The sequence below is a fragment of the Aphis gossypii genome, chromosome 2 (genome assembly GCF_020184175.1).
Source record: "Aphis gossypii isolate Hap1 chromosome 2, ASM2018417v2, whole genome shotgun sequence".
NCBI classification, from domain to species: domain Eukaryota; kingdom Metazoa; phylum Arthropoda; class Insecta; order Hemiptera; family Aphididae; genus Aphis; species Aphis gossypii.
Genome location: NC_065531.1, coordinates 39047361 through 39064334, shown reverse-complemented (window position 1 = coordinate 39064334; position 16974 = coordinate 39047361). Strand labels below are relative to the sequence as shown.

Below are 16974 nucleotides of genomic sequence, written 5' to 3'. Positions count from 1 at the left end.
TTGTAGGTCACTGAAATTGATGTATTAAATTTGAATCCAATGAGAGATATCATTGTATACAAAAACGATTATGAACGGAGATGATTTGTCAGCCTTTGTATAATTTTCAGTGGTTGGTGTAAAAGGAGGTTTATGTTTCAATGGCCTGAATACACTAAAATTTAAGTTCTTTTATAATTATTGTTAGCTAAACTTAAGGAAAATCTTGTATACAATTTTCAACTCTTGCTACTTATACAAACATTTTTATGAATTATATCTACAAAATAATTTACAAATATTCATGATTTTGACGAATTGTTGTCAATATTTAAACTTCAAATGTTAATAAAAAAAATTGTGCATATGTATTCTTAAAATTTTTGAATCACTATAAGACTAACTTATGAGGAACTTTGTATTACATTTTCAAGTATTTTGGCTTTGCTAAAAATATTTTATCAATATTTATAAAAAAAAAAAGAAATAAACAAACAAACAAACAAAAATGAATATTTCAAATACATATAATATATAATAGCTAGCAAACTACAATAAGAACAAGTCCAGAGGAACCTTATATTAAATTTTCAAGTTTTTTTGACAAGAAAAATTCTCAGAAAAATCGAAAAAATTTCAATTGTCTATAAATAGCTCAATAAAGTCAAAGTTTATGAAAATTTAACTGTACATAGATAACACTAATATAAATATTTAAGGAAATTTTCAAGTATTTACAGTGATTAGTTTTTAAGTTACAACCATATAAAAAAATCGATTTGGTCAAAAACTGGTTTTGCATAAAAATTCCGGTTTTTCCGTTATTTTTTTGAAAACTGTTGAAGAGTGTTAACTTTTGACCTCTATAATGCACCAAGAATATTCACTTTGCCATCGGAAACCACCTCCGAAGTTTGAAGTAGAAGTATTATTTTGACAAGTTATGCTGTATGAAATAGGATAAGGAAAATTACATTATAATCAAAATCATGAGCAATCAGGTAAAAGTGTAAAACACATAATTGTCAGAAAAGGCATAGGTATAAGGTGAGTATAGGTAAATCTATAAAAATTTCTTGTTTATAGAAACTTAAAATATAATTTAAAATATGTAAGTTGGAAATCTAAAACCATAGACCTATTAATAGGTCTATGTCTAAAACACATACACACATATTCATAACCTCGATAACTCAAAGGAATGCCTTGGCCTCTACCTTACAATGTATATTTTATATTTTTTCTGTAAGTAAAATTTTCGATAACTTGAATTTTTTTCGCCCTCAATCCATTCGAGTTATCGAAGTTCCACTGTATTACTTATTAAGTCATGGATGTATGTTGGGTAATTATTTTAAGATAAAAAATCTTTAATTTTTATACATACTTATCATATAATAGTGCTGTTATTTTCAAAGGTTGAGAAATGGAAAATTATAAAAATATTTTTTTATTTGATTACTTTATTTCTAAAGAAACATCATGCATCTAAGAGTTATTCTTCATTCAACCACTGATTTAATTGAATTGAATGTATTTGTAATGTTGAATTTGACTATATATTATTTTCAAAAGTTAATCAAGATAAAGTAGAGGTAAATAAATTTTAGGATAATTTACAATTGTAACATATTTAAATTTGCATTACTCCAATAAATATTTTGATAATTCAATAATTTCAATAGTTGACCTAATCGTGACCCTTAAACCATCCGCCGTTGATTTGGTTAAAAATTCATCTTTAGAAATATTTTGTTTCTTTAGTTGGTCTTCTCAATTATCAAGTCATTTAAAATTATCTTCTAAAATCTAATAAAATAAGTAATATACATTTATAATAATAACATAACGTTTAAGCCTATTTATTATAATTGTATTTTATTAAGAAAACCTCTAAGTTTTTGCTAGTTATTTGTATGTTCTCTACAGAGTGCTTACGATTTAAAGCATCAAACAATTTGTTAAAACGATCAGTGAATGATTTTGTTTTATAACTATAATTTAAGTTCTCTATTTTAGCATACTATTACTCCCTGTAAAATTCAATTCCTCTGGCCATTGAATTACTAAAAATCTAAATAAAACACAAATTTATTGAACTGTTCAATTTAAATCATTTATTAAAACATATTTACTCGTGCAGCCAATATTACTTTTATCTTACTAAAACTATGAATTATTTTATTAATAATTATAATTATTTATAATTATTTTTTATGTGTTATTTTAGGGCACACTTAAGTTGGTGGTGCATTAAAACTTTTTTTCAAATCATTATTATAGACTTCAACATAATTATTTAATTTAATGTAGGATTTTTTTGGTAATTCCTCTAAATTGTTCAAGAGTTTTAGGTTATAAATCATTTTTAGGATTGCATAAAATTATAACATGTTTTAAACTTTTTTTGTTTTATAATCTATTCCTTATATTCTTGAGAAGATGGGGTGCATCAGAGAACACATAAATACATCTTTTATTGTCCAAAGGATGGTCAAATTTGTTTTTTAAATATCTTTTTCGCCACTTACTCTCAGTTCAGACCATAGCCTTCTATTACTAGTTGCTCACTTGCTCCGTCTCACACTAATCCACTATAACGCCAGCATTCTCAAGAAGACAAATTGCTTTTATTACTAATTGAGCCAAAACTGTACCTGTAATTATTAAAATTATGTTAAATTTAATATTTTCCAAATATTTTGAGAAGCATTAATAACTTACTATTCAAAATTTCAAACTGAAACAGCTTATTCAGTATACGCCGACGGCATCTACGCCAACAGTATCTACGACGACTAGTATTTACGCTGACGGACGGAAATAATGCCGAATATCTACGCCGATTGTAAATACGCCGACGGTACATATTTTTTTTAATGATTTTTACAATATAAATGTTTTTCTATGGGATTGATATTATATAATATGAAATTGAAAATTATGGAAAAATTATTAGGTTATAAGTTAATTAAAAAGGAAATACCTAACTCATTTTTGCCTATTTTTTTTATTAATATGTATTTTTTGGCTCTGAAAAATAATTGGGTTATTAGTTAATTAAAAAGAAAATACCTAACTCATTGTTACCTAGTTTTTTTTTTAATAATAAGTATTTTTTGACTCTAAAAAGAGCCTTTTTATGCCCTAAAAAGGGCATTTTTTTAAAACGACGAGTGACCCAACTTGGCTATTTAGCAAGATTAAAATTTAAATGTATGGGCGATTCCCTGCAAATAATCGGATGTGTCGCGATTCCCATAATCTTCAACGATTTCTTTAATTCGCAATGCATGTATCTCGATAATACCGTCGTCCCCGTGCTGGTGTTAATCCAGCAATGTATTGATTTATTTGGAATTCGTTTAGGCCATGCTGATTTTGTAGACCCTCGATGAATTTTCAAATTGACATATGATTTGCTCCTAAAAGAAAGCTGAATCCACGATGCCAGCCTTCAACGGCGTTAGTAGTTTAAGGTCTATTGGTTGGATTGATTTTGCCTTATTACTGTGCTTATAAGTTATAACTAAAAACTCTTCGAATGGATGTTTTATTGTTGTTTGTTTTTATAAGTATATTATTGTTGTTTGTGGTAATTTTTATATTTGTATCATTATCATTTTTATTCTTTTTACTCAATACATACATATTTAAATAATAATCGAATTTTAAATATTTTGGAAATTGCATCATATAATTGATCGATCATTTTTTGGAATGTTTTTAAAATTAATTTGTCGTATAAAAATAATGCTTTGACATTATACATATTATGTTATAGTAGTTTCATGTTATGTGTTGTATATTTTTAGAAAATTTTAAATAATATTATATCTTAGTCACCTCACCTAACGTCCTATCTTAGTCAATGTATCTAATCTATTCTGTGGTAGAAATATATATCCACCTTGGCAAGGTGATTTGTCTTGTTTCGTCATCGTTCTTATCTATGAGTTGAAACTTAGATAAGTTGATTTGATAATACTAAAATTGTATTGCTATTTGCTAAATAATTCTACAATTTGCTTCTTGAATATTTTGAATACTTGATATTTTGATAGTTCGATACCGGTTTTCACTCTTTATCGGCTATCGGAATTATAACGGAATATATATTAAGTTATATCTAATTAGTAATTAATAATTACCAAAAATTAAATATTAAAATTTATAATTGAATACCTAGGTATTATATTTTGGTATTCAAACGAGTAATTTTAAAATTAAAGTAACAGACCCGGTCTGATAACTGTTAAAAATTTATGCTCATCAAGTAAAACATGTCAAAAGTACTTGAAAAGAAAACTCCTGGTCAAAATTCTATTTGGGATGTATTAAGAAAAGCAACAACTAAAAATTCAGAATGGCCTGACAAAGTAAATATAAACGGTTGAGATTATTATCCTTATTTATATTTGTTAAAAAATATAATATAATATTTATATTTTATATTCATTATTAAATGGTTTGTTAAGGATGAATTTCTGGATGTAATATATTGGGCGAGGCAAATCATTGGACTCGTTGCTGGTCTATTATGGGGTCTATTACCTCTAAAAGGGCTATTTGGATTAGGATTGTAAGAATTAAAACTACAAGCTTGTATAATTTTTCAAAACAATTGTGTTAATAGTATTTATAATTTACTTATTTATTTAGATTTTTAGTGCTCAATGCTGTAATATTATATGCATATTTTACCAATTTCCAACAAATTGATGAAGAAGAATTTGGTGGGGCTTGGGAGTTGACAAAAGAAGGATTTGTTACTTCATTAGCAGGATTTTTGGTATGAATAATATTTAATTAATCAATTGAACGTTATAAATGTACTTATCTCTTCTCTACCATAAAAGTACTCATCAATTCCAGAAATAGTAACTTTACTAATGGAGAACTTTTATAAAGTTATATTGTTGGTAGATTTTTTTTCTGATATATAATTGTCTATATTAAACAATTTAAAATGCTTTCTCATATTATATTATTTTTATAATATGTATAAAAGAAAAATGAGTTCCTTAAATTTGTGTTATTCCCGATAGACTAATAGTGGTTTTGATGCCATTTCATTTTAATACTCAGACTGTTGTCTCTGTTTTATAAATGGACAATAGTTTAAGTTCAGTAGTTCCAATTTTATTTTATAAGCTTTAATGTTGGAGTGGATTTACCTACTATCAAACTTAAAGGTAGAAAAGTTATCTGTGTTCTTTGGTTGGTTTTAATATTATTATTATTATTATTTTTAATTGATTTATGGTTATTATTAAATATTAATATTGTATACACTCATATACTAATTACTCTAAAAAATTTTAAATTAAGGTCAAATTATACTATTTTAGTTGACTAAACAAAAGTGACCGCTATGGAAAATTAATTTGAAATGTTATGTATTAATAAGATACAGACAATATCTCATCATCTTAATATCTTTATATTTGTTATTTAAATTTTAATAACTAAAATAATACAATAAATATTGACAATTAACTATCATGATATTATCACCTGTTGGTTTATTCAATTCTATATTATTTTCATATAAAAGATAAAACCATCAAAATTATAGTAAATGTACAATTGATGCACCTCACACTACAATGCCAATCTGCCCATAGTATATCATGATCTACTGTCCAGTTGAGTTATCACTAACTTTGCTTGTACATAACAATTTATTATAAATAATATGTATAATTTGATATAAGGTGAAATTTATATTAGTTTAAATTTTGCATTGTATAAAAATAACTCATATTAATTCAGCTTATACGAAAAATTTATTTCTGTATTATTTATAATTTATCGTTGACTAAGTTCTCTTTATGTGTTTAAAAACATATTAAGAATCAAGTTAATACTTAATTTTAATAAATTTAAATAAAATTTTTATTTCAGGTAATGTGGATAATTGTGTATTCAGGAATGCATTTTGATTAATAACAAAAAAAATTTATGTATAATTTTTTTATTACAATGAATTAAATTATAACTTTGTACAAAATGTGTTTTCTACCTACATATTTAAGAATTATAATAAAAACATGAAGACTTTGTCCTAAGTATTTTTATTTCCTTTAGGTTTAAGTTTTCTTTCCAATACGTATTTTAGCTCTTCTTCTGTTTTTCCAACTTTTTTAGCATACTGTTCCTTTGCAATGTCTAGACTTTCACTAAGTTCAACAATTTTTTTCTAAAAATGATTTAATACTTAATTTCATTGTTATTTTTATTTATAATACTATTAATAAACTTACAGCATATTCTCTTTGAAGCAAAAGTTTTCGTTTTTGTTTCATGCCAAATGGGGTTGGACGCCCATCCAAAAAAATATAATCAGCACCATCTGTAAGAATACCTCTATCCATTGGGTTTAAAGGCAACTTTTTTCTGTAAAACAAAAGTTAAACTTGACTTGTTTGAAAAAAAATGTATACTTAGTTTACAATACAAGGAAGTTATGCTTAAATACATTTTTATTTCCAAGTATAATATAGTTTATGATTAAAAGATGTCAAGAATGATAAAATATAGAACACTGAGCAGGAAAATGCACTATGGGAAAGTATCATAAACAGAAATTAAAGAGTTGGATATATATTAAGACATAATGTGTTGCTTAAATCAATTTTGTGTGATACTATAGGAAAATACCACAAACTAGATATATAAGAAAAATAGAGATGACCAAGGTTATAATTTGTTCAAAAATATTAAAAAGGCAAACAATGAAGAAGTGTGCTGTGTTTATATTCCATAAGGATGATTAAATAGAGAGAATATATTTGAAATATTTAAAAAGAAACAAAAAGTGTGTACTTAGTGGAGACAATTTAAGACCTGAAAAGAAGATTGAAAATTTCAAAATGTAACATATAGGAACATTACAGAGGATGAGGCATTTAATGAGTTAAATGTAAAAAGGATACTTATGATGAAGAAAATATTGAATAACTATTTAACAATTTTTTTATCAAACTATAATGTACCTATTTGTGTTATAGAATTGGTACATTTCAGTCTAGTAATAGTTTGAATGTTAAAATTTTATAAAATATATGAATACATAAGTATTTAGCTACTTACGAAGATCTCCAAGACATATCTAATCTTAAACCATAACTGGTTGAAAAATATCTTATATTTCTAACCAAATTGATACCCAACATTTTAAATATATTAAAATATTACAAATTCTTTAATATTCTTTTACAATAAACTAGGCAACAAAGGTTAACTTGAGCAACAAGTAAAGTTACTTAAGTGAACAACTGAAACATGTAGAATTAAGAAATAAAAATATGATGAACTGTAAACTGTGAATGCATGATTTTAGATTTAAGATAGACTATTAATTATTATTATTATGATAAACTGATAACAAAACAAGAGCCATCTTTTTTCTATGCATCGGTTACCTAAAGATAAAATTAAAAATGTACAACTATTATCAGAGGAAGAACTGGTTCCATTATGATGTTGGTCATACCTTAGAACAAGTCGTACAATACTGCTGGTATTACAGTCTATTATCGTTGGCCAGTCGGTAGCACTGAATACGGAACTATTTTGTTTTTGTTCAGTGAGTCCGGTACTCCGGTAAGTGGTAACCTATATAATTAATAATTGTATTGAAGAATAAGATAACCCTGCGAAGATTTTTGATTATTCTATTCGCCTGCAACAAGCTAGTTGCTACTAATTTATAAACTGTAAACATTACACTTCGGTGTAAACTGTAATTAAACTCCAGTATTCTTGTTATGAATAAACTTGTTAAATAGTGCTTACTGTTTACTTATAGCTTATAATATTAGTATTGGTCATTAATATGTGCTTGTGCTATTAGATAGATAATAGTTATTGGAAATCCCATTATTGATGTTAAATCATTAATGACCATATTATAACTTATAGCTGATTAGTGACTATTAACATAATATTTCAATTTTTATTCTGTGCTTCTATCAAAAATTGAATTATCATGGATACTCAAAAAACATTGGATAGTTTCATTAAAAGTAGAAAAAGACCAACCAATGAAGATGGTTTGCATAAAAATGAGCTATTGAAAAATACCATTGGAATAAATAAACCGACTAGAAAATTATCATTTGATTGTACTGTGCAGCAAACAGTTAAAAAACAAAAGGTTAGTCAACTAATTAGTACTTAACTACATAAGAATTAAATTGATATTTTTTATTATGATTCTTTATTTTAATGGTGATTATAACACACTGAGTTCTACTTATTTCGATTAATAGTTTATAGAATTAACTGTGTTGAAATGAAACAAGAAAAATCCGAATCAAATCTTTTGTTTCCAATGTTAAATTTACTTATTAGAATCACGAAATAGTGGATAACTGAATCACTTATATGTTCAATTTTTTATCAATTTTGTGGCTTTTCAAACTATTTTATTTAAATCTTAAAACTTATTTTATTTTTAAACTAATCAATGTATTATTGTATATTGCATCGTTAAGTTATTGATATCCATCTCGCCTTTCAGTTTACTTTTAGCTTAAAACGTGTTTAAAATGTTTTCTTAATTGTCAATAAAACATAAAAATATAAAACTTATAAAATAATTATATGTAAATATAGCCACAAGTATTTACCTATGTTAAAAATAAATTTAAATATAACAATTATTTAATATCATGTGCAAATTAATTTGATTATAATAAATACTAAAACCTTTCTATGATTTCTTTAAAAACGATGGACACTTTTGAAAGTTCTACAATGTCTATGATAAAGAGGTATAATTTTTATTTAATTGGTACTATTAGAATATTTGTATATTAATTTGAATGCGGCAGAAGCCATGAGCCTTTTTTTAGTTTATAATCATGGGGGGAGGAGGATATACACTAAATCATATCCTATGAACAACCTTGTTCAAAGTAAACGAAGAAAAAAAAATTTAAGGACCCAGAGGAAAATTGCGGCCGAAGTCTTTTATATGCTAAGCCGACACTAATTCTAACAATGTAGTATATTTTTTTTTATTGATTTAGGTATGAAATAACAATATACAATATAAAATATTTCTAGATATAGGTACCATTTTTTATTATGAATATTATTTAAAATATGAATGTCTACTATCTACAAGGCTGTAACTGGGGGGTTCAGGGGTCCGCCCCCCCCAAAATTTTTTAAAAGTAGAAATATTTAACGTAAATTATTGATAAAAATAATTACTATTCAGTATCTTAATATTTAAAAAAATGTTGGACCCCCCTCCCCCCAATTTTTTTTTCAGTTATGGCTTTGACTATCTGTACCAAACATCCAAACATGCAATGCATAAACAAATAAATCCTAAAGAGGAAAGAATCAGGAAGAATGAAAAGAAATGTTGCCCAATGATATTTAAATAACTAATTGAATTTAGTTACTACTATTACTACTATTCAAATTTTAAAAAATATATTATTTTTAATAATTTTGTTTAAAGAAAAAATAATGAAAAATAATTTAAATTATTAACCATATTTATCATTTTTAACATTAAGTTTTTCTTATTTTGTAGTAATTGAGACTTAGATAAGCATTTTGTATATAATTAAAATAACTTATATAGTATAGTATAGTAGAGTAGAGTATATAATATATAGTATAGTACAATCAAACTTGATCATCATAGATCAAATTTTTTAGTATCCATTGCAAGATAAAACAACTATAAACTTGATTAAAATGAAAAAAATGACAATATTAAACAATGGATTTTTACATTTAAATTATATATATTATACTAATCAAAAGAATTAGTCTCTGTATTGCCTCTGACATACATTTATAATACATTATTCAGTCAATTGCATACTATGTATAACTTTACCTATCATTTTTATTTATTATTTAAATTTATTTTTAGGTCGATTCTGATATAATACAAACAATTGACCAAGGTAATCAAAATGCTCCTGTTGTTGATAATAAAGCAGCTGAAAATATTTTGGAGAAAAAAGAGACTGAAAATAAAAATGAAGTTCGTTCTGAAAGAGAAACTACTCCAGATCAATCACCATCAACTAAAGCCAAATTACGTAAAGTATGTTTATCAATAATTGTATTATGTGTATGTATCTAGATAAAATAATTAAATTCAAGTCAATTGTATTTATTTTAAAAATAACAGTTATTCTTTTAACTGATGATAAGTTAAGGAAGGTTATTTTTTCATTTATATAATGAAGATATAAAGATAATCTTGGCAACTTTGTCCTATTGTTCATACTTGATAAATAATCCTAATAAAACAATAAAAATAATAAATTTTGTTTTTTATAACATAAGTTAATATTTAATTAATTTAGGAATTGGATTTGGGCGAATTTCGTAAAATTGTTCGTCGTAAACATAACCTTAAGAAATTACAAGAAAAATTAAGCTCAGTAGAACAATCACAAATTGATCTTAAGTCTGCAGAATCTAAAGTTGAAGCTGCCAAAAGTCATTGCTTATCTTCGTTTAAATCAGTCGATCTCTTGGTTGATACTAGTCCAGTTAAAGTTGGATCAAGTCCCATAAAACGATCTCAACTTAAACCTACAGCCTTATTTCTCACCCCAGCACAATCTATGGTTAGTCCAAGAAAAGTAATGATGACCTCTCAAATAACACAGCCCAAAGAATATGTTTCGCCTAGAAAGTTATTGGATGAAGTTGGATCTCTTTTAGCTATGTCACCATCAAAACGATATGCTGCATTAGCAGATTCTAAAACATTACCTTTGCCTTTGAAATACCGTGTTTTGAATGAACTATTTAAAGCTTTGGAAACTGTATCGTCTATGATGTTCACTAGAAAAGAGAAAATAACATTTAATAAACTCAAACGTGGTATTCAGCAAATGACTCGAAAGTAAGCATTTATATTTTTTAAAATATGTTTTAATTAATATTGTTATGAACTACTTATAATTTGTTCAAAATATAATTATTATTTTTAGAAATTTTACTGAAATGCACTTGGCACAAATCAAAACTGTTGTACCAGATTTTTTTAAGTTTGCATTAGTAAAATCACCAAAAGAAAAATCTAGTTATGAGTTAGTAATAACTCCAAATTATGGTAAATTATATTATTATAGTAATTAATTTTTTGTTGTTTGATTATTAAATTCTTTTATTAATTAGGCTTAGTAAATGAAGATAACATTGATTTAATTGATTTAACTACTCAAAGAAAAAAAACATTTTCCAATGCACTACTTGAAATTTTGAAGGAGCATCATAAAGTATAATTTAATAGTAACTATAACTATTTTAATTAAATTTAAATACTTATATTTTGCGGTTTCCAGGAATATTTGAGTAAATTAATTCCACCTATTGTGATTGACAAAGATAAAATAACCAGATGGCATCCTGAGTTTGATGTTGAAACAGTAGAAGATATCATTCCTTCAGCATTACCCAAAATTGAAATTAATAAACCAAAAATAGTAACTGCAAAAGATTTATTGGGTATTTAATATTTAACTTTATAAAAGTATTTAAATTAAATGAATTAAGTAATGCACTAATTTCTGCTTAATTTGTTTTAGACAAATCTCATGCTTTGTTTGTTTACAATAATCGTTTAAACCGGACTCTTACAACAATGAGTAATGGAAATAAAAATGTAACTGAAAATAAATTTCCAACAACAGATGCAAAAAATGCTCTAAAAGGAGCACTTAAAGGGATCCCTACATCATTTTTATTGAAGGTATTATTTTGATATTATTTTTAGTTTTTACATGTATACTTTATTATTTATGTATAGATTCAGGAAAAGCAAGCTGAAAAAGCTAAAGAATTGATGACACGGTCTGTAGGTCAATTAGATGAAGATAGAATGATGAATAGATTACCAGATATTGCAAGGAGGATGCGTACCTATTTTGTACAACTCCAAAGAAATGTTATGCCGTTCAAAAAAGTCATTGGTCAGTTAAAGCAGAGTTATCCTGAAGCTATGACAGATGGTAATTAAATATTTTCATTTTTATTTTATAATTTTTTTACTAGTAATAGATACAGAATATTAATAACTGTTATTATTTCAGAGGAATGGAAAGCTCACTTAAATCTTCTCCAAGAAAAAGTACCTCATTGGATTGTATTAAAAAACTTAGATGGAATTGAACACATCCGAATTGATAAAAAAGTTGAATTTGAAGAAACTGTAATTAAAACATTAACAAAATAATTTTGTTTTAACAGACATAAATTTGTCTAGAATTTGCTTTAGTTTTATTTATTTACATTATATACTTTTATTTCCAGCCATTTGTTTGAAAAAAAATTTTATCATGTAACCATCTGTTTGCCAAATTTTTAAATACTTTTTTCAAAATCATTAGTTTATTTAAGTAATGTTAAAGTAGTTATACTTTTGAAATAATCTTTTTATATTATTTGTTTAGTAATGATATTACTTTGCTCCAAAATGTTATGATTTGTATGTTATATTTATATTTGTATTTATGTATTTATATGTAGGTCATATATAAACATAGTTATATTATATTCATTTAACAAAATAATTTGATTTGTATATTTCTATTGGTTATTTATTAAATAATCTACATATTTATTAATATTACAATTCTTGAATATTTTTAATTAAAATCATTAAAAACCAAGCAAACAGCAAACACATGATTAAAAAAAAAAGTTATAACATTTTAATTTAAGCAGAAAATATTTAATTTTCTTTATTTGATATTTTAAGTCCATAATTTAAAATTATTAAATTTTTATTTTTAATATAATATTCCATACATTGGAATTTCATATTTCATACAATACAAAAAATGTAAATATTATTATTTTGTTAATTTTCTTTATGTTAAAATAATTAATTTTTAATTTCAATTATCATAATAAAAAAAGTATTAAGTAATAATATAATCTTTTTTACATTATTCATTATTGTTTTGTATGATACCTAGAAAAATTTGTATCTCACTATACATCAAATTGTTTTTCAAATCTTAAGTCATTTTTATTGAAATTCATATAATAGTTTTTATATAAGCTATATGAATCAGTTTATTTTATTATTATTTACTCTTTAAAAGTATTTAATATTAATTGAAATATTAATATGTAGTTATTAGTTATTACACAAAATCAAATTTCACAATTTTGTATTATACCATGTATTTTGTTATAAAATTTCTGGAATAGTCATTATTAACTTGGATATAAAATTCTGAAATGAAAAAATTGAATGATAACAAAAGTTAACAAATCAGCAAATGCTGATAAATGATTATTAATTACATTGATCATATTTCAACACGATTTATCTAATTTCAATGCTTTTATAATTTTATTTTTTAAGTTTACAACAATATGTTATATATTAATAAATAATAGATATAATAGAATAAATAAAAGAAAAATGTGTCAAGTTTAATACCAATAAATGTTATACGTGGGCATGTAGCTTCCCTTGGATCACAAGAACATCTTGTTGGAATATAATATAATACTTGAATAACAAAAATAAGTCTTAAAAATTAAAATATTTTAAATGTGTAAATATAGGTAAATTATAAGAGCCAAAATAGTTCGGAAATGATGAGAATAAATATATATAAAGTTTCAAGCGTTTACAGGTATTAATTTTAGAATTAAACAGAAAATCAAATTCGATTTTGTCAAAAAACTAAAAATTCCTGTTTTTCACGGTTTTTATGGTATTGGAAATTTTTTACTACTGAATCTCCTATTAATCACTGTACCTAAATTCATAAATTGTTCAGTACTCCAATAATTACATTTTTGGTATCTTGTCTCTCGAGATTTAATTTAAAAGTAAAAATTCATCTAAATCAGGGGTGGCCAACATTTAGGAGTTTTGACCCACCTCTGAGTTTTTTTAGATTGTTACGATCGACCAAAAAAAAAAAAATGTTAATAATAAAAAATATATAAATATATTTATATAAGTTTCTTTTGTTTAGAATATCATAAGGGAATCGCCAATTGTCATCGACTCGAACTTGTTGGATACCCCTTTGATCTAAATCAAATAATTAGTCTTACAACAATGGTCTTTATTTTCCCGCCCGTTTATTATCAATACCCATAGATAATATCACTGAGCAATGATGATAGTTAAATTTCTGATATCAAATTTTAGAATTTTAGGAATAATTGTTAAAATAAATATAATGATAAGTGATAACTTCTAAAACTAACTATAATATTTTTTAATAACTTAATATTAATGAGTCATGTCAACTGACGAGTTAGATCTAATTTGTCGTGTAATAAGTAATTACTACTGAATTTCATAAAAAATAATTATTAATACACGTACATAGTTAACTTAATTTATTTTGCTCATCTTTTAGAAAATTGATTCATTTCTTATTGTTTTAAATTGTTGGTTGGATGACACAATAATATTATGTCCAGTATAGAATCAAAAATTAAAAATCGCTCTGCGAATTACAAACGTGGTAAAAACCGAGATGTCAATTTTCGAGACATCATGAGAAATGTACGTATAAATGTGTATCAATATTTTTTTATAGTTTATTTAAATATATTTATTTTTATTTTTAGAGATACAAAAGTATTATTAAGAACAAACGAGAGTCTCTTTTAAAACAAGTGCGCAATGTCGCGTATGAAATGCGAGAAAATGAGGTCACTTCATTTATTGACAAGACATGCATAAAGTAAAATAAATTCTTAAATTATGTTTCTTATGTATCTTAATGTATATGCAGTAATATTTTATATTATATTTATGCTATTTTAAACAATGTAAAGATATAGAATTAAATGTAAATAACTTTAGTTAAAATGTAATTTGGCACTGTTAGCAGTCAGTCTTGACAATCCTAAGGTCATATATTATTATGATGGTAAATCTATAATATTTAAAACTTTTGAGTAGGTACCTAAAATAAAATAATTAAAGTGCCATGAAAAAGTTCTTCTAACCATTTGAAACTAGTTAGTGTTCATATAAGTATTTCATTTATGTTTCATTGTCTAACCATTCACTACTCTATATATATAAACTTGGAATCTACTGAACCAATTGGCACTCATTTTTGCACACATATTTCTTCAGAACTATTCTTGCTTAGTTTTTATAGTTTGCTATTGGGTGGCTTGTACCTACATTTTATTTTGACACATGAAAATTGATTTCAATTTTTGATTTTATTTAGAGTTATTATTGGTTTTAGAAATAATGTTAAAAATATTGAAATTGTTAAATAGTGTAGACTAGTGAATAACTATACATTTCTACAAGATTTTTTTTCTTTTTAAATAGAATAATATTAACTAATTGTTTGTTATATAAATGTACAATAAAAGGCTCAAAAACTCTTTGACCTATTAGAAAAACATTTCATTATTTTTACTTCTTAGACATTAGGAAAATTTAGAGAGTACTTTGAGTCTTGTTTAACAGTATACCAAGTGCTATATCATAATATCTGCCATAGATGGATTGTCCATTTTGTAAAATTACAATTAGTCACAAAGTGAGTTATATTGATATTGATTGACCTCTGAACTAAGATACATCAATATAACATTATATTTTATGTTATTTCATTTTTTTTCTAGTGAATTTGGTTTATATAGCTATAGTACTGTTATGACTAGAAGCCAGATTTTTTTATCGATCCATAATTTATTTTTTGAGTATGTAGTTTAAGTGTTTTACCATGATAGAAAATGTGAACAATTGTAGACATCAAAAACATTAATTTTGCAAATAATAACATATTTCAGGGTTTAAATTATTTAAAGTACCTAGATATGCAATGAAAATATTTTGAGTACAATTTTAAGATCACTCAATTAGTTTTGAAACGTCCTACCTGTATTTAAAAAAAAAATTGTGAATTCTAGTTTTATATTATAAATATTTTTTTAAGTACAGTAAATTTTCCATTCATCAAATTACAAAATTTTCTGTTTAAAAAAATATTAATGATAAGCACAACTAAATTAGAACCAAATTTATGTAATTTTATTTAACAAATTTTTCTAAAAAACAATTATTTTTTTCATTGCTCATCAAGATTTGTATTATGAAAGTTTCATTTTACTTAAATAATTTTAAAATAAATTTAGAAAATATTGAATACTTAATCTAAATTGTGTTACATTGATGTGTATAAGGATTTTTCTGTAATTATAATAATATTAAATAATATATAATATTAAAAATGATTAGACGTGTAGTGTATTAATTTTTTATTTGTTTTGATTTGTATAATAAGAATGGATGTAGAGGAAGATGATGGATTTCATTCTCTAGACGAAGAAGATAAAATATTTGATGAAATTAAACAGGAAATCTTAGATGAAGAAAGTATGTATAAAAAATTTTTAAAATTATATTTTCATGAGTGTATTTTACTTTACAAAATGATATGTTTATATTACAGTGAAATGGATATGTGAACAAGATATCGATTATAATATATATTTACAGCATTTACAAAATAATTCTATTGAATGTCCTGTCTGCCATACAGGCAATCTCATAAAAACTACTGTCAATACAATTTCTTGTGATGTATGCCATACATCTATTCAGACATTCCTTGAAATTGATGCGTTAAAAAATAATATGGAAAATACTGCTGCTGAACATTCATGTGTTTGTCAGTCACCAATTGAATGCATTGTTTTTCCAACACCTTATGATAATTCTATGTTTATGTTATGTAACATCTGTCAGTTCCTTTTCCAGATATCATAAGTATAATAATATGTAATATGTGTAAGCTTCTAAATTGTGTAAAACTTATATTCAAAACTATTTTAATATAATGTTTGTATTTTACTGTTTCTGTAGATTAAAATTATAAATATACAAATATTTTGGGTGATTTCTATTAATATATTGACATAATATATGAGATATAATATCATGTAATAAAATTGTATTTTATTATTATTTATATAATTTATTGTTCCATTAAGAAC

The 16974-nt window shown here is 24.5% G+C and overlaps 4 protein-coding genes across 4 annotated transcripts; 3 read left to right on the top strand and 1 right to left on the bottom strand.

The window, feature by feature from the left end:
- The first annotated feature begins 4009 nt into the window (after nt 1-4009).
- Nucleotides 4010-6050, top strand: LOC114131315 (respirasome Complex Assembly Factor 1). The gene is made up of 4 exons (XM_027996502.2): nt 4010-4358; nt 4458-4561; nt 4642-4771; nt 5887-6050. Exons 1-4 carry the CDS (start codon nt 4263-4265, stop codon nt 5926-5928), a joined length of 372 nt encoding a protein of 123 aa, XP_027852303.1. The 5' UTR covers nt 4010-4262; the 3' UTR covers nt 5929-6050.
- On the bottom strand, nt 5941-7332 carry LOC114131316 (39S ribosomal protein L52, mitochondrial). Its single transcript, XM_027996503.2, has 3 exons — nt 7075-7332; nt 6246-6378; nt 5941-6181 (listed from the first exon to the last, which is right to left on the bottom strand). The coding sequence occupies exons 1-3, from the start codon at nt 7155-7157 to the stop codon at nt 6047-6049; spliced, it is 351 nt and encodes a 116-aa protein (XP_027852304.1). The 5' UTR covers nt 7158-7332; the 3' UTR covers nt 5941-6046.
- Nucleotides 7333-7594: 262 nt separating this feature from the next.
- On the top strand, nt 7595-12592 carry LOC114131314 (DNA replication factor Cdt1-like). The gene is made up of 9 exons (XM_027996501.2): nt 7595-8140; nt 9884-10060; nt 10326-10873; nt 10962-11083; nt 11149-11249; nt 11316-11478; nt 11559-11722; nt 11780-11981; nt 12063-12592. Exons 1-9 carry the CDS (start codon nt 7973-7975, stop codon nt 12203-12205), a joined length of 1788 nt encoding a protein of 595 aa, XP_027852302.1. The 5' UTR covers nt 7595-7972; the 3' UTR covers nt 12206-12592.
- A 1589-nt stretch (nt 12593-14181) lies between these two features.
- LOC114131310 (uncharacterized) lies at nt 14182-16867 on the top strand. Its single transcript, XM_027996497.2, has 4 exons — nt 14182-14512; nt 14578-14693; nt 16263-16354; nt 16431-16867. Exons 1-4 carry the CDS (start codon nt 14420-14422, stop codon nt 16745-16747), a joined length of 618 nt encoding a protein of 205 aa, XP_027852298.1. The 5' UTR covers nt 14182-14419; the 3' UTR covers nt 16748-16867.
- Nucleotides 16868-16974: the final 107 nt, after the last annotated feature.

Coding starts and splice junctions, on each gene's coding strand:
- LOC114131315 (XM_027996502.2), top strand. CDS start 4,263: ATGTCAAAAGTACTTGAAAAGAAAACTCCTGGTCAAAATTCTATTTGG. Junction 4,562..4,641: donor GGGCTATTTGGATTAGGATT/GTAAGAATTAAA, acceptor TTATTTATTTAG/ATTTTTAGTGCTCAATGCTG. Junction 4,772..5,886: donor CTTCATTAGCAGGATTTTTG/GTATGAATAATA, acceptor TTTTTATTTCAG/GTAATGTGGATAATTGTGTA.
- LOC114131316 (XM_027996503.2), bottom strand. CDS start 7,157: ATGTTGGGTATCAATTTGGTTAGAAATATAAGATATTTTTCAACCAGT. Junction 6,379..7,074: donor GATATGTCTTGGAGATCTTC/GTAAGTAGCTAA, acceptor TTTGTTTTACAG/AAAAAAGTTGCCTTTAAACC. Junction 6,182..6,245: donor TGCTTCAAAGAGAATATGCT/GTAAGTTTATTA, acceptor AATCATTTTTAG/AAAAAAATTGTTGAACTTAG.
- LOC114131314 (XM_027996501.2), top strand. CDS start 7,973: ATGGATACTCAAAAAACATTGGATAGTTTCATTAAAAGTAGAAAAAGA. Junction 11,084..11,148: donor AGTAATAACTCCAAATTATG/GTAAATTATATT, acceptor TTTATTAATTAG/GCTTAGTAAATGAAGATAAC. Junction 11,479..11,558: donor AACTGCAAAAGATTTATTGG/GTATTTAATATT, acceptor AATTTGTTTTAG/ACAAATCTCATGCTTTGTTT.
- LOC114131310 (XM_027996497.2), top strand. CDS start 14,420: ATGTCCAGTATAGAATCAAAAATTAAAAATCGCTCTGCGAATTACAAA. Junction 14,513..14,577: donor TTCGAGACATCATGAGAAAT/GTACGTATAAAT, acceptor TTTTATTTTTAG/AGATACAAAAGTATTATTAA. Junction 16,355..16,430: donor GGAAATCTTAGATGAAGAAA/GTATGTATAAAA, acceptor TTTATATTACAG/TGAAATGGATATGTGAACAA.